The 22,545-nt window shown below is 37.9% G+C and overlaps 2 protein-coding genes across 8 annotated transcripts in view; one reads left to right on the top strand and one right to left on the bottom strand.

The window, feature by feature from the left end:
* Positions 1 to 2,332, bottom strand: part of ap1b1 (adaptor related protein complex 1 subunit beta 1) — an 89,288-nt gene extending 86,956 nt beyond the window's left edge. For both annotated transcript variants that reach the window (XM_039769922.1, XM_039769923.1), the window contains exon 1: positions 2,202 to 2,332. The gene's annotated coding sequence lies outside the window, so the exon portion shown is untranslated. The remainder of the gene's footprint in view (positions 1 to 2,201) is intronic.
* An 86-nt stretch (positions 2,333 to 2,418) lies between these two features.
* Positions 2,419 to 22,545, top strand: part of LOC120539626 (oxysterol-binding protein 2-like) — a 257,524-nt gene continuing 237,397 nt past the window's right edge. The window contains exons 1-2 of one of the 6 annotated variants that reach the window (XM_039769912.1): positions 2,419 to 2,540; positions 3,520 to 3,823. Coding sequence is in view for 2 of the 6 variants with exons in the window: in XM_039769911.1 (XP_039625845.1) it covers positions 19,546 to 19,805 (260 nt within the window). In the remaining 4 variants the exon portion in view is untranslated. The other 5 variants (XM_039769915.1, XM_039769911.1, XM_039769920.1 and 2 more) reach the window with 5 other exon arrangements.

The following is a 22,545-nucleotide window of genomic DNA, read 5'->3' as shown; positions in this document are numbered from 1 at the left end:
ACTATACTGGATAAACACTGAAGCTGAACATATTAATTAAGCACAAGCCAATTGCTGCTAACACCATCTTATATAAGGAAGCAAATTAACATTCCCCTGTTTCAGGAACAACTATAACAAAGTCAGTGAACTTCCTGGCCAGCTAATATTGGTCGTGATTCATGATATTTTTTAGCTAAACAATGAAATAAACGGACAGAATTTCAACAGAAGGTTGGGAGCATGTGCGGACAGCTTGTTGCCACACCCACCACAGGCTGAACCACCTGGATTGGGACCCAAGTGCAGCAGGTAACACCTCAGCACCACACTGGAACAGTGTGTGGAGTTTTAATGGTAGCAGGAGTGCCAATCCTGCCACCAAACCCCCATGGTTTCCCTGCAAGTTGGAAGACCTGCTTGGTGGGCTGGATGCCCACAGAAAAAAAAAAAAACTAAAAACATAATGAAAAAAAGTTCTTAGCTATAGGGTGATGTTTAGGTCTATGAGAAAATATCTAATCTTGCTGCTGAAATCACAGGTTACTGGTAGCCAGAATTGTTACTTCCTGTTTATACATTTTCTTAGGAGGTTTATAAATTAGTTTGGGGTGGTAGAAAGCACAATGGTTACTCTATGAAGTCAGGTTTAAATACAATGACAACCACTGTCAATGTGGATCATGCACCTTATTCTTCTGTCAGAATATTTCTGGATGCAAGGCTAACTGTCTGCTTCAAAACTTATTTGGTGAATGTTAAGTGTTACCATTTGGTGGACTTAAGTCCTGCGTAGGCCTGGTTCCTGCATTGTCCCGTGTTCATGGGATAGCTTCTTGGCTAATACAACCCTAAAATTGGATAAACTGGTTCCAGAAAATGGACAGATGAAATAAAACTTTGACATCAGGTTAATTTTATTTATATGTAACCACCTATGTGTTACCATTTAAAAAAAAATCAGCTTTTACATTTAATGCCAGAACTTTTACTAAGTTCTGTCTGTCACTATATGCACATAAACACAACCAACCAGGACAAACGTTAGTGTTCATGTCATACACTAGATTTTGGATTATTGGAGACAATCAAGTACTGGAGTAAGCATCAAGAAAGGACAGAGCTCCTGGAACCATATACTAGTGCCTAAATACTACACAACAGCAATAGTTCATGCAATATTCTGCAACAATTGAACAATAAAATATAAAGCATATTAATTATTATTCAGGATAAAACCAATAACCCCTCTATTTTTTGTTTCCTCAAAGTATGCTGTTAGTGAAGGAAATGTCACAGAGCATATCAATTTGAAAAGAGGTCAAAGCAAAATTACATTACATTGTTATGAGAGATTCTTAAATATCTGAAAATCAGATTTCATAAACCACATTTCTATAAATGGGTTTTCTTTACAAATTGTTATTTGCAGAATTTGTCAGGATAAGCCTGCATTACGAATAGTAAGAAAAAATATTGTATTGTGCTTAAGAATAACAAGTATTTTTTTTTTTAGCTTGGCTGAAATGATTAATGCAACATAACATCCTTAAAATCTACCTATTCAATTCAGGGGCGCAGATGGAATAGGCTATTATTACAAAAAACAGGTGAATGAAATAAACATTTAAGCAAAACATACAGCGTGACACCGCGAGAGCTGTTTCAGGTTTGCAGTAACTCTCTGTAAAAGGGTGACTGTACACACAATACAGTAACACTGTAATATGTTCAAATTAATCGTTATGGATGCAAACTATCTGTTTTAGCAGGTCAAAATTAAACGTCTGGAATGAAGGAATGTTACGGCGGAGTGAGCGGTGAAACATTCGCAAATATGTTCTTTACTTCACGGATTATATTTGCAAACTACCACCACGTACAGTACACAGGATGAATGACTCGCGAGCTACAAGCCTAGATGTCATAAGAAACAGGCACAAAGTTATGCGGATTTCGAACAAAATTCACGCGGAGGTTCTTTTCAAACAAAACGGAAATCGGTTGCAACACTGTAAATTCTGCACGCTACTTTATTTTCTGGACTTATAGAAAAGCACATTTCCATTTCTTCCACTAATCCTAAAACCCTCCCCTCCCCCGTGTTGTTACGGCAATCATCTGATCCCTACTTCCGGCCAAGTGCTTCCGCAATAATTCTAACACGATAGTATTTAGAATGAAAAAACCTCTGGATAAAAATACTATTTCTGTTCTCCTACCTTTCAAGCAGAGACTCTTGATCACTAGAATGATCGCAAAAGAGCTTAAAGGATGATCCCCGATATCCTTGTCCTCTTCTTGAAGGTTCAAAATGTCCGACCAGGCGGTTCTGTCACCTGCTAAGCGGAAGCGGATTCAAAGCCACTTCCGGCTTATCCTTGTCCTACACTTGTGCCACCTGTAGGAAGGTTTATGTTCACACACATCTCCTGACCTCGGTTTTAAATTTTAAAAAAGTTTTAGGGAGGTCTATCAAACTGCCCAATAGTAAATAACTAGTTGCAAGCTATTTGTTACGTTTTCTGCAGGTTTTCCAAAGGACATGCTGATAATTCAAGGTATACAGCTCTTGAATTTAATTTGATTTTGTTAAGTTATATTTGTCAATTGTATTTGTCGAATTTATATATTTATTGTGTGAATACTACCGTATGTTTATTTTAGTAGCTTATGGGCTGAACTTTAAGCTCAAACTTAGAAGTAGTACTATCAATGCTTCTTTGCTTTGTTACTATAAATAAGTAAGTGGCTTGCTTTAAAGTTAGACCCTTTCAGCTTTAATAGACATATTAAACACACTGATTAAGTATTTATAGTGAAATAGGAAAAATAAATGTGAAATGTGTTTAGTACTGCTACCTGGAAGATTTCAGAGTCCTAACTTTAAATAGCCTACTGATCTGGCTACTACTGTCTGTGTGATGTTCACACATTTCTCCATGTACATTATAATGCATGGGTTTCTCTCTGAATACCTTAGTTTTTCTTCCACATAAAAATAATAGTAATAATGCATTTTATACATTTGTTTTATATTTCTTATTTTATATTATTATATATTATTTATATAGAGCCTTTCACATGTACAAGGCACTATATAAATTGGTAACTCAAAATGTGTAAATAAATGAGTGAATGGAATTGTATGTGTGGTAATGTCCTGTAAAGGACTGGCAAACTGTTCACAGGTGGTGTCTGCATTATCACAGTGTGATACTGCCAAGATGGAAACATATGGGTGATCTGATGTTTTGCAGTTGTATGGATATGAATGTATATGTAAAAAAAACAGCTGCTGAAAACACAAGCTCAAATTCTTTAGCATTGTCACACAATTTTTAACACATTGTGTACAGCATTATGTAAGCTTACACATGTTCAAAAAATATATACTGTATATAATTTTAGCACCAGGCAAAATGTAGGAACAAAGAGTCAGTGCATTGCAGAATATGCACAAACATATTTTTTACTTCAGTTAGAATAATTTTTACTTGATATTTTAACTCTACTATTTGTAAATCTTTATTGCCACAGGTATGTCATTTCAGGGTTTTCTCCACCAGGGTAAAGTATTCATTCTACATCATTTAACATGTTCTGAAGATGAGTGGCCTAGGCTTTGGATACAGAATTGTTCTATGCTGTGGTCTACCAAGGAAGCAACTTCAGTTTAAAAGGCATACTATGCCTAAACTAACTTATCAAGAAAACTTGCTTCATCACTGGGCTAACCCTGGACACATTGAAAGCTGTTGTAAAAAAGAGAATGATGGCAAACCTGAAAGCCATAATGAAATATCCCTTCCTTTCCCTCCAGGAAGCACTGTGTTGGAATATAGTAAGTACCTTTAACCACAGGCTTATTGCTCCACATTGTGCTAAGAAGCAAATGTGGAATCTTTTCAGTCGGACAATTCAATTCTTCTTTTGATGTCTCAGTTTAAATGCTTATACTCTTTTATGTTTATTTTGCACTTTTGCACAATATACATTCATTTATTTAATTATTATTTATTTCATATTTTATCTACCTATCTGTCCACTCCATTCACTGTAAAAACCTCAAAGTAGCGTGGTGCTGATGTGTCACTCTTTGCATGACTGCACTCAGGTCCTAATTTGGGATCCTGAGGTGGTTTATCGAGTGGTTTGTTGTGCTGTATCAGTGCATGCTCCCAACTTCTGTCTCTCTCTCTCTGTCTAATTTTCAAATGATTGATTGTAGTATTTGTCACATGAGCCTGTATCTTTGCTTTTTTGTGTTTCTGCTGTTGTATGCATCTAAATTTCCCTTTGGAATTAATAGTTTATGTAATCTAATCTAACCTAATCAGACATTTTCCTTATCTCATAGATATGCCATACTTCAGAAGGATAACATTGCTTTCTTTAACCTCTCTAGTGTTATGTTTATCCCTGAATAAAAAAATCAAAAATGTTGAATATTTTTCAACAAGAAAAAAATGTTATGTATAACAGAAACATGTGACTATCAAAATGGCAACATTAATATACAGTAGTAGAAAATGCATGCTTAGTGTCCACTGCTGAACTGAGGCAGATTTAGTACATGTTCCTCATGTGACATGTTGTGAAACAGTCACCAACGCACAGCCTGATGTTGCAATCGAGACAGTAGAAGCATTTTTTTCTTTGTACACTTTTCTTATACTTTTTCTGTTGCTCTTTGTAGATGAGGGTAGAATGTCAGGGCCTAATGCACACAATTGATGAACCCACTGTGTTGTTTTAGATTACAACAGCACAAGACTAAATGGCTTCCACATTTCTCCAGATGTGAACATTAGTAGTTGCTGCATCATGAACAGAGCTTAAATTTTATCGTTCTTGTCCTTTCACTTGATCACAAACATTTTGTCTTTTTGCCATGCTTCTTCTTGCATAGTAAACCTTCAGGCAACAAAATTAACCAGATATACTAAGGCGGTTCAGTCATACAGGGCTGCATGCATCACTTCTACTATCCATTGTCTGATGACCAATTCACACTGGGATCACTATCATTTGATTCAACTAATGTTTCAATTTCTGTTTGTTCCAAAGCTGGATTTGCAGCTTCTTGTTTACATGCCATTGTATTTTGGTTGAAGGCACTGCTACACTCATGAATATTGACCAGTTACCTTAAATTGGGAAAACTCATAGAAATATTAATGATTTTCTTTGCAGTATACTATTTTATCCACTGTATTGCAGCAGAATACTGTCCCAAGAGGTATTCAGGCTTAACACAGTGAAAGCAAATCTTATTTGTGTTTAACTGTCATTACATAGAATTCCAAGCCTGAGTCATGCTCAGGGTTAACACCAAGGAGGTTAAATTTCTGCATGCAATATTTGATTAATGAGTCTTCACCCAACTTGTCTCCTGATTAACATTTAAACTCCATCCTAGATTTACCATCTTTGTTCTACCAACCTTAAGGGTTGTTAGCATCTTGGAAAAGTACCCTCCTGTAGGTTTTTGAGGTACTTTTAAAAAAATCTGAAATGCAAGGCATTTTCCAGGACTTCTGTTGTTTAAAGTGGGTAGAAAATCCCCCTTAATCCCGTCTTCTGCAATTTCAACAAAGTTTATAACTCTGTCTTGGAAGGTCAGACCCCAATAATGTTTGTAAATTGCCTGTCATGCATGGGCAGCAGTGTTTTGTCCTGTTTTGCTAGATCCTTTGATTCTGTGGTGGTGTGAATGTCCTCTAGTGATTTTCATGCAGCTCTATTTAACTTATTTTTCACTCTTAGGCCATTGATATCCTCCTGTGTATGGTATCCTTCTGCCATGTGAGACAGGCATTTTGAAGTGCTTTGTCATGCCAGTATGGGTATCATTTTTTTTCCTCTGTTTAGCATCCTTTTCCTTGCTACATGATCCCGAATATGTATAAATGTGTTCCTAATTTTAGACACAGAGACACAAAAATACACAAAATGCAAAGAAAACAGTTGATCTCCTTAGTGACAATCAAATAAAATGTAGAATAAAGAAGTGGCACAAGCATAACTCAAGTTATTATTAACTGTGGGTTGTTTTTAAGTCTCTAAAGCTTATACTGGGTAAAGTCTGGATCCAGATTAATAACATACAGTAGGCTCTGCTCAGATGATCTGGAAGAAGATGAAAACAAAAACTCAAGCAGATGTACTTCTGGAGAAAATAAAGCTCTGTGGGTTACAAGCCCATAAAAAAAAAAAAAAACAAAACATCCAGCTTGCATTCTCTGAAATGTAATGAAGTTCTTAATTATTGTTATGATGAACTGTCCTGTAAGATCTGTTGCAGCAGGACTCATCACTAGTTATAGCTATACATATCCTTCTCTACATCAATGGCAGGTACAGAATACATTGACAATGTGGCCACCACAACAATTAAAAGAAAACAGATAAAAGTAATGGTTAGTGACTGGTGCAAAGCTTTTGAAGAACTATACAGTTTGTTATAATTGCAGTATCTCTTACAATTAGTGTTGAAAATAATCATTAAAAAGACAAATTAAAATGTTTAAAATTATCCAAAATAGAGCAGCCAAGGTTATTTTATTAAATAGGGGGTTACCTACTGCAGTCTTTAAAGAATGTGAAAAAAATCCTTTTATGAATATATCTAGAAAACAAGTTGTTGGTTTGTAGCTTTGAATATTCTATGAAGTTCTGGTAAACCTGAACTGAGTTTAATTTGCTTTATTGAGTATGCTGCGTTAGGAATGAAAGGATGCCACATCGTTTGATGGAAATGAAGATTATCAACCTACAGAGGGCTGAATTCAAAGACACCCCGAAAATCAAAGTGAAAAAATTATGTGGCAGGCTAGTCCATTTTGCCAAAATTTCATTGCTGCAACTCAAAATCGTACTCAGTAGTTTGTATGGCTCCCATGTGCTTGTATGCATGCCTGACCATGTCCGGGCATGCTCCTAATGAGACGACGGATGGTGTCCTGGGGGACCTCTTCCCAGTTCTGGACCAGGGCATCACTGAGCTCCTGAACAGGCCAAGGTACAACCTGGTGGCGTCAGATGGACCGAAACATAATATCCCAGAGGTGTTCAATTGGATTTAGGTCAGGCGAGCGTGGGGTCTAGTCAATGGTATCAATTCCTTCATCTTCCAGGAACTGCCTGCATATTCTCGCCACATGAGGCCAGGCATTGTCATGCACCAGGAGGAACCCAGGATCCACTGCACCAGCATAGGGTCTGATAAAGGGTCAGAGGATTTCATCCCGATACTTCATGGCAGTCAAGATGCCGTTGTCAAACCTGTAGAGGTTTGTGCGTCCCTCTATGGATATGCCTTCCCAGACCATCACTGACCCACCCCCAAACAAGTCAAACTGAAAGATGTTACAGGCAGCATAACGTTCTCCACAGCTTCTCTAGACCCTTTCACGTCTGTCACATATGCTCAGGGGGAGCCTGCTTTTATCTGTGAAAAGCACAGGGCAGTGAGCACAGGGCCCACTAGATGACGTTGGGCCCTCAGGCCGACTTCATGAAGTCTGTTTCTGATTGTTTGGTCAGAGACATTCACACCAGTGGCCTACTGGAGGTCATTTTGTAGGGCTCTGACAGTGCTCATCCTGTTCCTCCTTGCCGAAAGGACCAGATACCAATCCTGCTGATGAGTTTATGACTTTCTATGGCCCTGTCCAGCTCTCCTAGAGTAACTGCCTGTCTCCTGGAATCTCCTCCATGTCCTTGAGACTGTTCTGGGAGACACAGCAAACCTTCTGGCAATGGAATGTATTGATGTACCATCCTGAAGAAGCTAGACTACCAGGTATTGCCTCATTCTACCAGTAGTGATACTGACCATAGCCAAATGCAAAACAAGTGAAAGAACAATCAGAAAAGATGAGGAGGGAAAAATGTCAGTGGCCTCTACCTGTTAAACTATTCCTGTTTTGGGGTTATCTCAGTGTTGCCCCTCTAGTGCACCTGTTGTTAATTTTGTTAACACCAAAGCAGCTGAAACTGATTAACAACCCTCTCTGCTTAAATGACTAGATCAATATCCCAGAAGTTTCATTGATGTGATGCTATACTCTGATTAAAAAGTGTTCCTTTCATTTTTTGAGCAGTATATATATATATACTGTGTATATATATATATATATATATATATATATATATATATATATATATATATATATATATATATATATATATATATATATATATATATATATATTTTCATACAAATGAGTCCAAGACATTATAAAGGTTTGGGGCAGCCACCCGTATATTGTTTTTTCCCAGCTGCAAAAGGGTTTTCTAAATCAAATACACGATGTGCATATCACAGAGTCCAAAACAGAACTGGCTATAGTAGCTCAAGATGGAGGCTTTAAAGGTCTGGAGAGGAACTGATGTCAGCAAAGGGGCCGGTTTCAGAAGTGACGTCATCAAAGGGGCCGGCTTCGGAAAAGATGTCTTCTGAGGTGCCGGAACCTTGCAGGATTTCCCGGGCAAGGTCTGTAGGGAACTGAGAAAGACAGTCAGCGCACTCTGCCACCCCCTGGTCGGATGTTTTATTACCATTACTCAGGCCCTTTAGCTGCCTCCTACTCGCACGTGTGTGACAAGCCCAAACCCCCTCCCCAAGACCAGACCCATCGGTCTCGGGCGTCCTGCACCGAGAGGTTGTGGGCACGAGAGAGAGCATCAGCGTTGGCATGGACAGAACCCTTACGATGAATAAGCGAAAACATGTAAGGTTGAAGGTCAAGAAACCACCTAGTGACCCGTGGATTCGACTCCTTGTGAAGGGCCATCCACTGTAAAGGAGCATGATCCATCATTAGAGTGAACTTCCGGCCCAAGAGGTAGTACCTCAACTGCGTAATCGCCCATTTGATCACAAGGGCTTCCCTTTCCACCGCTGCATACCTGGTCTCCCGATCCAACAGTTTCCGGCTCAGGTACATCGATGCTTTGGCTCAGCACAGCACCCAGGCCTGTGTCTGAAGCGTCCATCTGGAAAATAAAAGGGAGAGAAAAATTATGAGCTTTTAATATTGGTGCTGACGTAAGAGCCTGTTTTAAGTCACTAAATGCAGCGTCCGCCTTGTCAGTCCATACCACATGATTAGGAGCCCTCTTCTTTGTAAGATCAGTCAAGGGCGCCGCTTTCTCAGAAAACCGAGGTACAAACTGGCGTTAGTAGCCGGCCAACCCGAGAAAGGCTTGGACTTGCCTCTTGGTTTGTGGATGGGACCATTTAACAATGGCATCTATTTTTGAACACTGTGGTTTCACAGTACCCCGACCCACCAGGTAGCCCAAATATTTAGCTTCTTTCAATCCAAAGAACCATTTCTTGGGATTAATAAGAAGCCCGGCTTCTCCTAGTGTCCGCAATACCGCAGTGACCTGCTGTACATGTTCCTTCCATGTGATGGAATAGATGACGACGTCATCCAGATAGGCAGCACTATACGCATTATGGGGTTGGAGCACTTTGTCCACCAGACGCTGGAAAGTCGCAGGAGCCCCGTGTAACCCTGCCAGTGTCCGCTAGGAGTGCTAAACGCGGTCTTGACCTTCACATTAAAGGAATTTGCCAGTACCCCTTTCTCATGGTCAAAAATTCTGCTTGTCTAAGCCTCTCGAGGAGGTCATTCACACGAGGCATGGGATAAGCATCAAAAAGGGAGACCTGGTTAAGCCGATGGAAGTCATTACAAAACCTCCAACTGCTGTCGGGCTTACTAACCAAGACAATTGGACTGGACCAGGGACTATACAGTGGGTACAGAAAGTATTCAGACCCCCTTTAATTTTTCACTCTTTGTTATATTGCAGCCATTTGCTAAAATCATTTAAATTAATTTTTTTCCTCATTAATGTACACACAGCACCCCATATTGACAGATAAAAAAAAGAATTTTGAAATTGTTGCAGATTTATTAAAAAAGAAAAACTGAAATATCACATGGTCCTAAGTATTCAGACCCTTTGCTCAGTATTTAGTAGAAGCACCCTTTTGAGCTAATACAGCCATGAGTCTTCTTGGGAAAGATGCAACAAGTTTTTCACACCTGGATTTGGGGATCCTCTGCCATTCCTCCTTGTAGATCCTCTCCAGTTCTGTCAGGTTGGATGGTAAACGTTGGTGGACAGCCATTTTTAGGTCTCTCCAGAGATGCCCAATTGAGTTTAAGTCAGGGCTCTGGCTGGGCCATTCAAGAACAGTCACAGAATTGTTGTGAAGCCACTCCTTCGTTATTTTAGCTATGTGCTTAGGGTCATTGTCTTGTTGGAAGGTAAACCTTCAGCCCAGTCTGAGGTCCTTAGCACTCTGGAGAAGGTTTTTGTCCAGGATATCCCTGTACTTGGCCGCATTCATCGTTCCCTCGATTGCAACCAGTCATCCTGTCCCTGCAGCTGAAAAACACCCCCACAGCATGATGCTGCCACCGCCATGCTTCACTGTGGGGACTGTATTGGACAAGTGATGAGCAGTGCCTGCTGGACTGGGGATACCCCATATTTATCTGGGACCTCAGTCCCAATGGGCGGCTCTACTCTCTCCTCCGAGTTTTTGTTTCATCCCCAGAAACCAGCCTACGCCTGTATGTCCCCTTCACATTCTCCATTTGGTAAGTTATAAGCCCGGAGTTGTATTTGAGGAGTGAAGCCTGTACTGAGTCCTTCCTGACCCCCAAACGCACACCCCGTCCCCCAGGTTATTTACATGTCTGGGCCCCGCCCCAGAATTAGGGCAAAACATGTGTCGCGTACTCTTTGCATTATTTGACAGTAAAACTATTTCAACCATTCTATGATCTGCTTCTCGCAAATGAAAGAGAGCACTGTGGCGGATGTTGGCCGACTTGCTGACCAATCACAAGGTAACCACCCATACAATCAGATTGTGTTTCAGACTACAAATGCATTGAATATACGAGTATATATATATATATATATATATATAATATATATATATATATATATATATAATTGTCAAAGAAAGTTCAGAGAATATCTCTGGGGCATATCTACCTACCTACCAACGTGTACTGTGTGTTAACAGAGACGTGTAATTGCGGAAACATGCAGTTATAGCCAGGCAAGTGAAACAGTGTACTTCATTCCTAATACAAATCTGCAAAACATTGAATTTGTATCATTTGTTTAGCTTTTTAATGCAAACTGACATTCATGAGTATAACCTGTAAGTGTAAGCATTTGACACATATTTAAGTTGTACACTGAAGAATACAAGGCTTTATCACAGTTATAATTTATTGTCTACATGTAATGACAAGTTAATTTTCAGATTCTGGATTTGTATACAGGAATAGGAAATAACAAAGTCTGAATTCTTGCACAGCAAAACAAAGGCTTCTTAATCAGAGTTCTGAAATAAAGGACTAAATGTAAAATTGATAACTTTGATTTTTCACAAGAACTTTAAAGTTGGGACAAATGAAAAAAGATGGACAGATTTGAAAAATGAAAACACCATGAGTTTGACATTTGAAATTTGAATTAATTTTTAATTATTTAATGATGCAAATAATACTGTAAATCATCTATCCATTATCCAACCCGCTATATCCTAACTACAGGGTCACGGGGGTCTGCTGGAGCCAATCCCAGCCAACATAGTACGCAAGGCAGGAAACAAACCCCGGGCAGGGCGCACACACGCACACACACACACACACATACATACCAAGCACGCACTAGGGACAATTTAGAATCAGCAATGCACCTAACCTGCATGTCTTTGGAATCCGGAGTACCCGGAGGAAACCCACGCAGACATGGGGAGAACATGCAAACTCCATGCAGGGAGGATCTGGGAAGCAAACCTGAGTCTCCTAACTGCAAGGTAGCAGCGCTACACACTGCGCCACTGTGCCACCCACTGTAAATCAAATAATTGGAATTATTATAAACTTAACTGATTGGTTCACTGACAAACCAGACTTTCAAAGCATGTTGTTACAAAAGCAACTTTAAAGAGCTGGTTTAAATGAAAATATCAGGAATTATCTTGTAATTGTCTAATTCAACAATACATATATAATAATGTTTGAATTTGTTTTATTTAGTATGGATTTTAAGCAATAGGTTTCATTTACTGGACAGAAAATGTCAGAAAATTCATTTGGAATGTCAGTCAGTCAGGCGTATCCCATATATTTTTAAGCAAAAACAATAAACTCAAGTTAACATATGCAGACAGTATGTGAGTCTGTCATTAGACTGGAGAAAGATGCAAGTATTGCCAGTTATGAAGTTGATAAGGCAGAAATGGTGGGTCCAGGATCCCTGAAACCAGAGGTGATGTGAGGTGCCGGCGACATGTTTGTTTCTGAGAAGGAAAGGAGAAACATTACAAGACAGCACCAGCCCTTGGCATTGGGTAGAATTATAAATTGACAAGCCCTTAAGTTTGTCTTCCTAGAATGCATGTGTGAATATATACACTATTTAAAAAATTAAGGGAGCACTCTAACAGTCTAACACCAAGGCTTTAAGCTTCAGGGATATCAATCTGTCCAGTTAGGAAGCATAAGTGATTGTGAATCAACTTTACAACTTTGGTACAAATAAAATTGACAAACAGGTGTAGTGGAGCAAGACAACAGTAAGACAATCCCCAAAAAAGGAATGGTCAAATAATACAAGTGCATATGCCTGATGAGCCCCAATAAGGGTGAAACACATGTCATGTACTTATTGTATTATTTGGCAGATACTGTGTAACATATCTATGATATGCTTCTTGCAACTGAGAGGACATGGCAAATGTTTGCCAACTGGCGACCAACCAAAAGCATTACCTGGTAGGTAACCAGCCAGATAATCAGATTGCAATTCAGACCAAAGAATGTAATACTACTGTCTTCACTCCGTCAAATAAACAAATCAGCCGCCATGGTGCAACGTCAGAAGTTTCGCCTCAGGTGCTGATGTCCAAGGGTCATTCCCTATAAGGCGATGCAAAAATCCATACTGTATAACATATATATATACTAGCCATGCCCCTTGGCTCCGTCCGATTATTTGTGATCGTGTTTAACATTTTTTTGATTTGATTGAAGCTTGATGTTGTTATAAAAAAGAAAATTAACACACCCATTTTTTTTTATATATGGTGACTATCAGAAATGTATAGCTACTGACCATTTCCAAAGCACTGTATATAGGAGTATAGCCTGCCTTAAACTTCCTGAAATCTATGATCATGTAGTTAATTTTACCAATTACAAGGAATAGCTTGTGGTTCTGACATTAGAACATTACATAAACTTTTGACAAGAACTAGCAATTTAGCCCAACAAAGCTTAACAATCCTATCTATCTTATTCCTCCAAAACGAGATCAAGTGGTGTTTTGAAATTCTCTAGAGTCCTACTGACCACCACACTACTTGGTAACTTATTCCTTGTGTCTCTAGTTCTCTGTGTGAAGAAAACCTGATGTGTGTGTAAATATTACAGTTACGTTTCCAACTGTGCCCCTATGTTCTTATTAAACTCATTTTATAGTAACAGTCTTGATCCACTATACAAATTCCTTTCATAATTTTAAACACTTCAGTCATGTGACATCTTAATCTCCATTTGCTTAAACTGAAAATTTCAACTCCTTCAAGCTTTCCTCATGATTCATGCCCTGCATTTCCCCAGTGAGCAGTAATTTCTGAAACATTTGCTAAGGCTTTTTATTCTAAGCAACAATTCTGTGGTCACATTTCCAAATCCCTTGATAGTACCTAGGAGTCTTAGACATCTTCCCACTTAAAAACTGAAGAAACTACATATTTACAACATTTTCTGTTTCACTGTGGGTATATTTTAGTTTGCTATTACTGTTTCTAACACAGTTCACCTCCTTCTTGACCATTCTTTTACTACTAAAACGCTGAAAGAATGCAGTGACTTTTGTTTTTTTTCTATATTTCGCCCTAATTACCTTTTAACAGTAGGACTGTCATAAGCCCTATTGTTAATACTGGTGTTTGTTGTATTGTACACCTTACAAAACATTTTCACTGTGCAACTTCTTCATTAGCTCCTTATATTCTTTGTGAAGTTCTCATTTATTTCTTACTATTTTTGCATTTTGGGATGAACTTGTCCTGAATTATATGTGAAATGTTTTGTAAACCTACTCCATTGCTCCAATTAAAAAGGCTACAGTATATCCTTTTTACATTTTTTTATATCAGAAATAATTTACCCTAATATCTGTCACTGATTAACTTCTCTATGCACTCTATTACTTGTAAAGTTATTCCACTTAATATGTGAGTAATTGAAGCCCCCATGACTGTTATATGCCCCTCTAAACTTGTTTTATTTAATATTATCAGGGGGTCTCTGTCGCTTGTGTATGTGGATTTCACTTTCACCAAACAACAAACAGACTGTCTGTGATGTTTTCTAATGGATTTGGACTGTGAACAGCATAGTCCTGTGTTTAAATTGAACATACATTTAAAGGAATTCCTGTATCTACTGTTTATTAACTTTAATATTTATTTTTATTATCTAACTGGTTAAATATTGATCTCTTTTAGCTGAGGGTTAGAACTGGTGGTTCTGGTTCCAGTGATCTGTATTTGATTTCAAATCCCTAAAGTGTCCCACGAAAGACATATAGTAGCTGAGACCTTGGAGTCACTATAAGTGAATTTATTGCCAGTAACAAATATGTTTAGAAAATGGATGTATCAGTCATTCTCTTCACTGGCATCCAGACAGATTAAGAACTGTGTTAAAAATATTCTTAACTTCTGAAGGTCTGAATTGTTTACTTCCCTTTAGCTTACTGAACCTAATAATGTCAGAGCAAATGTGACAATGTGTTCTTTTTTTTTTTTGAAGCCCAAGCCCCAGCACATCATGTTTTTAGCTGCAAATATTATAACAAAAACATTCCTGTGACCCATTTTGCAAATTAAGATTATTTTTTACAGCAGACTTTCTTTAGTTACTAATGGACAGTTCCCTCACAAACAGTTTTTAATGTTCTGTATGCTTCTTCAACTTTATCCTCATTTTGTCTCTTTACTTTATTTTCAGGCTTTGTTTTGTTTAACTCTTGCTTTCATGATGATCTGGCTTGTCTAATGGATCCGTACATCTTTTATACCTCAGTTGAGTCTTATCCCTGTGACCTCCCAGAGACCATGTTTCTTGATTTTGAATTGCTGTCTCTCCAATCATTGCTGTTCTAATCACAGCATGTAGTAGGTGGCCAATGTTGTTCCTGTCACCCAGAAAAGTATTCCCAACTACAAAATAAAGAGGTACTCAAATGATGATGAAACATGAGGGATGCAGTTAAAATCCAGTATTATTTTATTGCCATATCTATCTGGCCTTGGAATTACAAACACCACTTTGAACTCACTTGCATTTTCCTGTATGGATTTCCAACTTATACAGCATTTTGATTAACTTGCATTTTTCATACATACTTGATTTATTCCTTTAGGTGAAGTTCTTTGTAGCCTTTAAAATGAATATTCCCTGACTACTGTAATTTGCTGAAAAACTATTGTATTTGTACAAAAGAACCCGGTTTATTAATTGACTTGTCAAAGATGAATTGGGTTCCATCCTATGTTCTTATGAAAATAGTAGACTTTCTGAAGTATTTCCCTCTTCATAGAGATTTTATTGATTGCCTAGTATAACCTCAAAAAGTTGTTTAAAATTCCTAACAAATTACCATATTTGCATCAGGCATTGTATGAGTGTGTTTTAGTGAATGCAGGAGTGCACAGAAATGTACTGGCATTACATTCAAACCAAGCTCCTACCCTGCACCCAGTGCTGTTCTGGTAAGTTCTCGTTCCTCACAACACTGAAATGGGTTACAATAATTAATGAAATGTATGAATGAGTGGATCATGATAAGTATATTTATGAAATTTGCCTTCATCATGTAAGTAAGAGATACTGAAACTTTACTATTGTCAGATTAAAGAATAAAGTTATATCCGGCTAGGTCAAATACTGGCCAAATCTCACAGAACTCTCAGACCAATATCCTTGGCACAATTGCAAGTAATAGGCACCTTGAGGTATAGAGCAAAAAAACTTGGATGGAGCATACTGGCCACCTAAATTATGTTTAGGTTAATTGTTTCTTTGCTCTCATTGAAGAGAAAACAAAAAAATGAAAGGAAAAAAGAAAATATCCCCATTTAAAAAATTATTAATTATTCAAATTGTCCTAATTTTAACTGTCTTGTCTTGTCTAGTATATTGTGATCTCATGGGCATGCCCCGGCTACCAGGAAGAGAATTGATGCCATAACCAAGTTGTTCTTAAAGATTAAAAAAAAATATTTATTAATTCCAAAATTGTCTGTAAGAGCCATTTGCTAGTTAGTCAGGTTATGTTAAATTGGTAGTATTTTCTAAATGATGTTAAAATGTTTGCCTATATATTAATGTATATTATATAGGAGATTCTGATATAACCCCCAAACCCCAACAAGCTAAACTGAAATGGAATATTCTGATTATTTCTTGTCCATCTGGCAACAGATTAGTCCCAGATTATGATCTGCTTTGCATGAAGGGTGAATAATTTTCATACCATATCATATTGAACGTATTGACCATATTGAATGGGCTGTACGTGTAGAACATACTGAATGTAATAAGTAAAGCATATGTAACTTTGCCATAGAGAAATAACATAGCCTTTAAGTGTACAAAGCAACGGAGGTCTAACAAGAAAAAGCTAGGTTTGCAGAAGAATTGTTTTTTCCTTTTTTTGCATTTTGTCCTGTGTGTGTAATAACGTTTTTCTCAATTTTTATGTGAACTATCTTGCTTTGAATTTTCACTAAAACTTTTTAAAACAAACTTTATTGGACTGAGAAATTTGTTATACTTTTGACTCATGTTGGATCCTACCTTGACAGCTCAGTAGTTGCTTCATTTTGGGAACCTGGGAAAGACACCGCTACATAGTCAGTAATAGACAATAAGTCTTATGTAATGCAAGTTTTTTCTAAGTAAGTTATAAGACTCTAGTACAGTTTTTGTAAGTTTTTTGAGCAAGACTGTTTTTTTTTTTTTGCTTTTGATGGGTTCTTTCCGTGGTACATCCACCCAAGCCTTTAGAAATAGAAGGCAAGTTGAAGAAGAAAACAAACTACAAGCACAGATAGACATCATACAGCTTCCACAAGCTAAAAAGTAATTCCTCACCTCTTTTACACAAGATCAATACCATTATAACAAATGGTACAGTACTCAGTCTTTTGGCCCAATGTTTCATAACATTCTTCCATTGATGCTTCTTTTTGTTTTCCATGCTCTTTTTCTTTTTTTCTTTCAATTTGGACATTACACAAGCTCTGGTTACATTTTCCATTCCCTTTTATCGGAGGACTGGATGAATACATATGAGATATCAACAGTTCCATATTTTGCACATGTATTGGAGCCTCTATTAATAATCCTCAAAGACATGGTGCTTACATGTTCAAAATTCAGATTCAAGTTTATCATTATATTGGTGGATTTTGCCCCTTTCAATTTGTGTTTTATACGAGCACCAGAGGTCCACGTATTCCATTAGATAATACAATCCCTGTGTAAAAGATTCAGCAGAGATCCTTAACAGACACCCGATGAAATGAAGGATATATTTCAAGCATATTACACTATTTTCAATGTGGCAATTTCTTATCTTATTTTTAAAAAATCAGCAGAGAACAGGTGGTAAATTTGAAGAATGGACAATACTTGTACATAAGCTCATCCTTTTTTAATCTTTTGGGGCATCCACAACAAAGCTTGTAAAAAAGCAGAATAAGTCAAGGTGGCTTGGAAGAAGACTTTTCTGATTATTGTTCAGAGTGAAGATTATTAGGATGCCAGAACCTGAAGAATCTGCAAATGTGAATTTTCCAATCTGGAGTGTCTGTAATTGCAGATAAGGGAACAGGAATACCTACTGGGTACAGTGTGAGTCTGGCTCTATCAAGATAAACAATGTGATCTGTTTCCTGATAGTTATAGATTCCCAACCCTTTTCTGTTTTTTTACACTGCTTTTAAACCACTATTACAGAGTTGAACAGCTATGCTACAACCAATAAAAGCCAATCTTGTTTCATTTGTCCACAGTCTCATTTGACTAATTTTGGTTACAATAATAACTTCTTCTTCTTCTAAATAGTTCTGGTGCTAAGTTATTTTGCATCCTAGGCCAAGCTTATTAGTGTGCCAGTCGACTCTTTTGTAGCCTAATTCGCCTTAATGGTGGCACCAGCCCAAGATGTAAATATGATGGTTTTTGGACAGTAAACTTGATGAACAACTCTGTGAAATATTAATCAAACTAACAATTGTAGTGTGTTCTTATACTATTTTAACCAAATTCTGGGTTAGAGTGTCTAGATCCTATCCTAACAGCACTTCGCACAAGGCAGGACAATAGTCACAGGGCCTACCCATGAAGACACATACAGGGTCCTTTTGGAGTCACCAGTTAGCCTAATCTGCACATTTTTGGGGATGTGGGAGGAAAGGTAAGAACGCCCAGAGGAATATTTGTGCAGAAATGCAGACATATGCAACACATACACAGATAACAAGTGAGAATGGGATTTGAATATAAGATATGGGAGCCATAAGGTAACACACCAACTGATGTGTCACCATAACACACATTATTCTAAACAAATCTTGTATTTGGGCAGAAGGGCATGCACACTAAAAAAACTAAGGTATCTGGATCTATAATTGTTTGGAGTTTAGCCCCACTGTGTAATTCACAAAACAGTAAAAGTAAGTAAAGGAGAGCAATCACCCTTATTGCAGAAAAAAGAACATGTATGTATACCGATTTATCTTTCAGTCTGCATTCAGCTGGATCCTTTTTTTTAACGTTCTCATCAGAAAATAAATATCCGAATGGATGTGCGATTGGGTGTTATGTCTTTTAAAAACCTTTTACTATCTCCCAATTAAGCGGTGTAAGAAGTATTACGAAAATCTTAATGAACCTATAGAAATAACCTTTAAAACGTAATAGTCATTTCCTAAATAATTATTTTACGTATTGTGAAATTCGGACAAGGACACTGGTTAATTATGCAAGATCGGTATGGACTGGATGAAAAAACAGATGTATGTTGTATGGTCAATGTATTAAAAACAAATCTTGGCTGTTGAAAATAAATGTGGTGATTATAATAATAGTAAAGCCAATGCAAAGACAATTGGCTAATTGTGGGCCTGGAGGGACACTGCCCAACACTTCAATTCAGCAAGTTAAAAAATGGGAAAAAACGCCTCGATGATACCATCACCGCAAAACAAACGGTACGCAGCAGCCTAGCTACGAGTTGATGACAGCGCTCTCCTCCGGCGTCACGACGGAAGAGGGGCGCCCAGTCGTTCGTAATCACGTGATTGGCTGTCAGCTCGCTGGAGGGGCTTCCTTGGTGCCCCATGCTAGTATGTGTCCGCTTTAACGTGCCACCACAGTGTCGTCATACAGTACAAGCACCGCAGGTACTGGTTTCCAGTTCTCTGACGGTAAGCGCATGGGGAAGGCGGCTGCTCCGTGCAGCGGCTCCGGTGGAATCCTGTCCGTTCTCAGCGCGGTGCCCTGTTTGTCGTGCAAACTGCAACCGCACAAAAACAGGAGAATGAGCGACCCGCTGAAGAGTACAGTAGCCGCCTTGGCAACGGCTGTACCTGGATATGACACTTACAAGGGCTGGCTTTTCAAATGGACAAACTACCTGAAGGGTTATCAGCGTCGCTGGTTCGTACTGAGCAACGGCCTGCTGTCCTATTATAGGCAAGTACTGTAGCTGCCAGGGCTCTTTCGCCGCTGCTGTTGTTGGTCATCGTGTCCAAGAGCTTGGCGCCGCATGCTGTGAACTTTAGCGCACTTCAGTGTAAGGGCAACTGAAAATATTCTTAACTACTATACAGCTAATGTCATAATGGGGCTGTAATTGTGAGTGAATGCAAGACTCGGCTCATTGATTTTTTCTACTTGTCACCTTTTTTAAATCATTTATCAAACAATAATCGCCTTAATGTTTTGTAAGTACATTTGGCTGCATTATTTTATAACCTTATTCGATTCATTAAGTTGTTATTAATGATGAAGTTCATCCCAGTGATTCCTGTTTGGAGTTTTTCTCACCGTGCAAATGTTTTACCAGATCTATGCAGATCCTATTTATGGGAGAAGCTATTAATGGTGTACTATAAAGAATATCACAATGTCAAAAGGAAAAACACTCACCTGAACCTGGCTTTGAGGGTAGCTGGCGACAGGTAATTTTATACTGCCTTAAGGGAGGAGCGGAGGGTGGCAGAACAGAATTAGATCTTAGAAATTCTTGAAGTTTTCTTTTGTATTTATTAATAAGATGGCACAGATCACTGTATACTGACACAGTTAAATCAGATTCATTGTTTTGATGGGATTATGTATTATTTTAAAGAAACACATCTGTAATTGCTAGTTTACTTACCTAAGGAGAACTTTTTGAGCTGCTGTTAGGGTTAAGCTATGTATCTTTGGAAGTGAAAACATACCTAAACAGAAGGATATTAGGAGACACACTCAAAGTGAAGTGTTGTCCATTATGTAGGTTCATGCTACTAGTTTTCAATGTGACACTGAGCGAGTCTGGAGACAAAATGATGAAAAGTTTGTGGTGAATAGTGGCAATATCTGTTGCTGCAAAGTCTACACCCATAAGGCTTCTTCCTAAAACACCTGAACCCATTTTGTCCAGTCTGTGCACTTGAAACCACTGGGATTTCTGGCAGAGAGCAAAAGGAACTAAAGCAAAGACTGATGTTGAGAGAAAATAAAAATCTAAAATTGCTGTTATCTATTCAGGATCTCATAGCACTTATTAAATGAAGCTTAATTATACAATTTGTAAATGGTAGTTAGTGCTGTGACAGAGTAGACACACACACACACACTACTCGTAGAGTACCGCATCTACTTGGCTCCATGCTTTTGAGAAGCTCTGCTAAGATGTCTTTCTATCACTTAGAATATTTTATCACTATATAGCATTACTACAGCAAGTCAAGTAAAGATAAATATTGTGATCTATGGATATGTTTTAAAACTCTGTGGCTACACTCTGGCATGACATGTTTGCATTTCTAATTAGACACTAATGTTAATTTCCTTTAGTTATTCATTTAAACATGCAGTCAAGTGGTGGATGTTGTACAGTCTTTTGCTTCTACTGGTGTTGTTAGGCAAAATGTGTTGATTCAGATGTTTTGAGTAATGAAATCTGCATAACCTGTGGCTCTTTGTTGTCAGCATTCCTAACAACAGTCCTTTTGCTGGGGTGTAACACATCGTTTACTTCAAATGCTTATTTTGCAGTTCATATTTCCACTAACACAGTTGCCAATTCTTTCCTCTTTACATTGTCTTCTACACCATCATCCGAACTATGAACAACAGAGAGCACACACAGCACCTGCAGCAGCGTACTGTGCACTTTGACACTAGTCCATTGATGTCTTTGAATGCCAATGTGTAATCTGATTTTACAAAAAGATTTTTGCTTCCAAAAGTTTATGGTTATTTTTAACATATGAAATGTGCTCTCTGCACAGGTGACACACATTTACATTTTAATAGGGTCTTTTTAAGAGACATTTCAGCTTGTGACAGTTTATTGTAATCCAAAGCTTGCTTTCTGCCAGACCAGCATCACTACTCTGTGCGTTTGAAAATCACCTTCCTTACTTTGATCACCATTTCATGCAGCTTTGGATTAGTTTAAACTTAGTGAGCTGCCTAATTGTTCCCACTCAGTTTTAAGCTAAATTTACTCATTGTTGTCTCCAGACACGCCCTACAAGACTATATTGAGTCAAACTTGGGGTTCATCATCAAATGTATGCTGTTTGTGATGGTGTCTGTGCAAATTTTGCATGGTTGACATCAGGTTTCTCAACTTCATGCTGTAAAGCCGATTAACATCTCTATGTTGCCTTGTTATGATTGTGTGTGCCAATGTATTCATTTTTACATTGCTGTTCCTTTTATTCCTTTGGGCAGGTGGAGTGTCTTACAGTGATAGATTTATATACATGATATATGATATATACATGTGGAGTAAGCAGCATACTATTCAGTACATTGGAAGTACCTAATTTGTTGTAAGATTTAAGTTTTTATTTTTGTGTTACTCCAGAAACAACAAAAAAAAAACCTAAAATAAAAGTTTACATAGCCTTTGTAACTGATCAAAACTATAGCAGAAATTAATTTGGTCCAGAAATAGAATGGTAATGTTGTGTTTTTTTTACAAATCAAAACATAGTCTGATTATCTTTAGAGGCAGAAGTAGTATAATTAATAAGGTATTCAGAACATGGCACCAAAGACGAAACTAAACCATCTCAGGTAAGCTATAATGAAACAGTGCTGTTATTTTTGATGAATAAAGTATGGTTTATGCTGAGAAGCAAAAGGCGTAATTCATGCTATACAAAATTTTATTTCAAATTTGTTAAGATGTACCAAACACTGATACATTAAA

The sequence above is a fragment of the Polypterus senegalus genome, chromosome 11, assembly GCF_016835505.1.
Source record: "Polypterus senegalus isolate Bchr_013 chromosome 11, ASM1683550v1, whole genome shotgun sequence".
NCBI lineage: Eukaryota > Metazoa > Chordata > Cladistia > Polypteriformes > Polypteridae > Polypterus > Polypterus senegalus.
The sequence above is the reverse complement of the archived record's forward strand: the minus strand, read 5'-3'. Positions and strand labels throughout refer to the sequence as shown.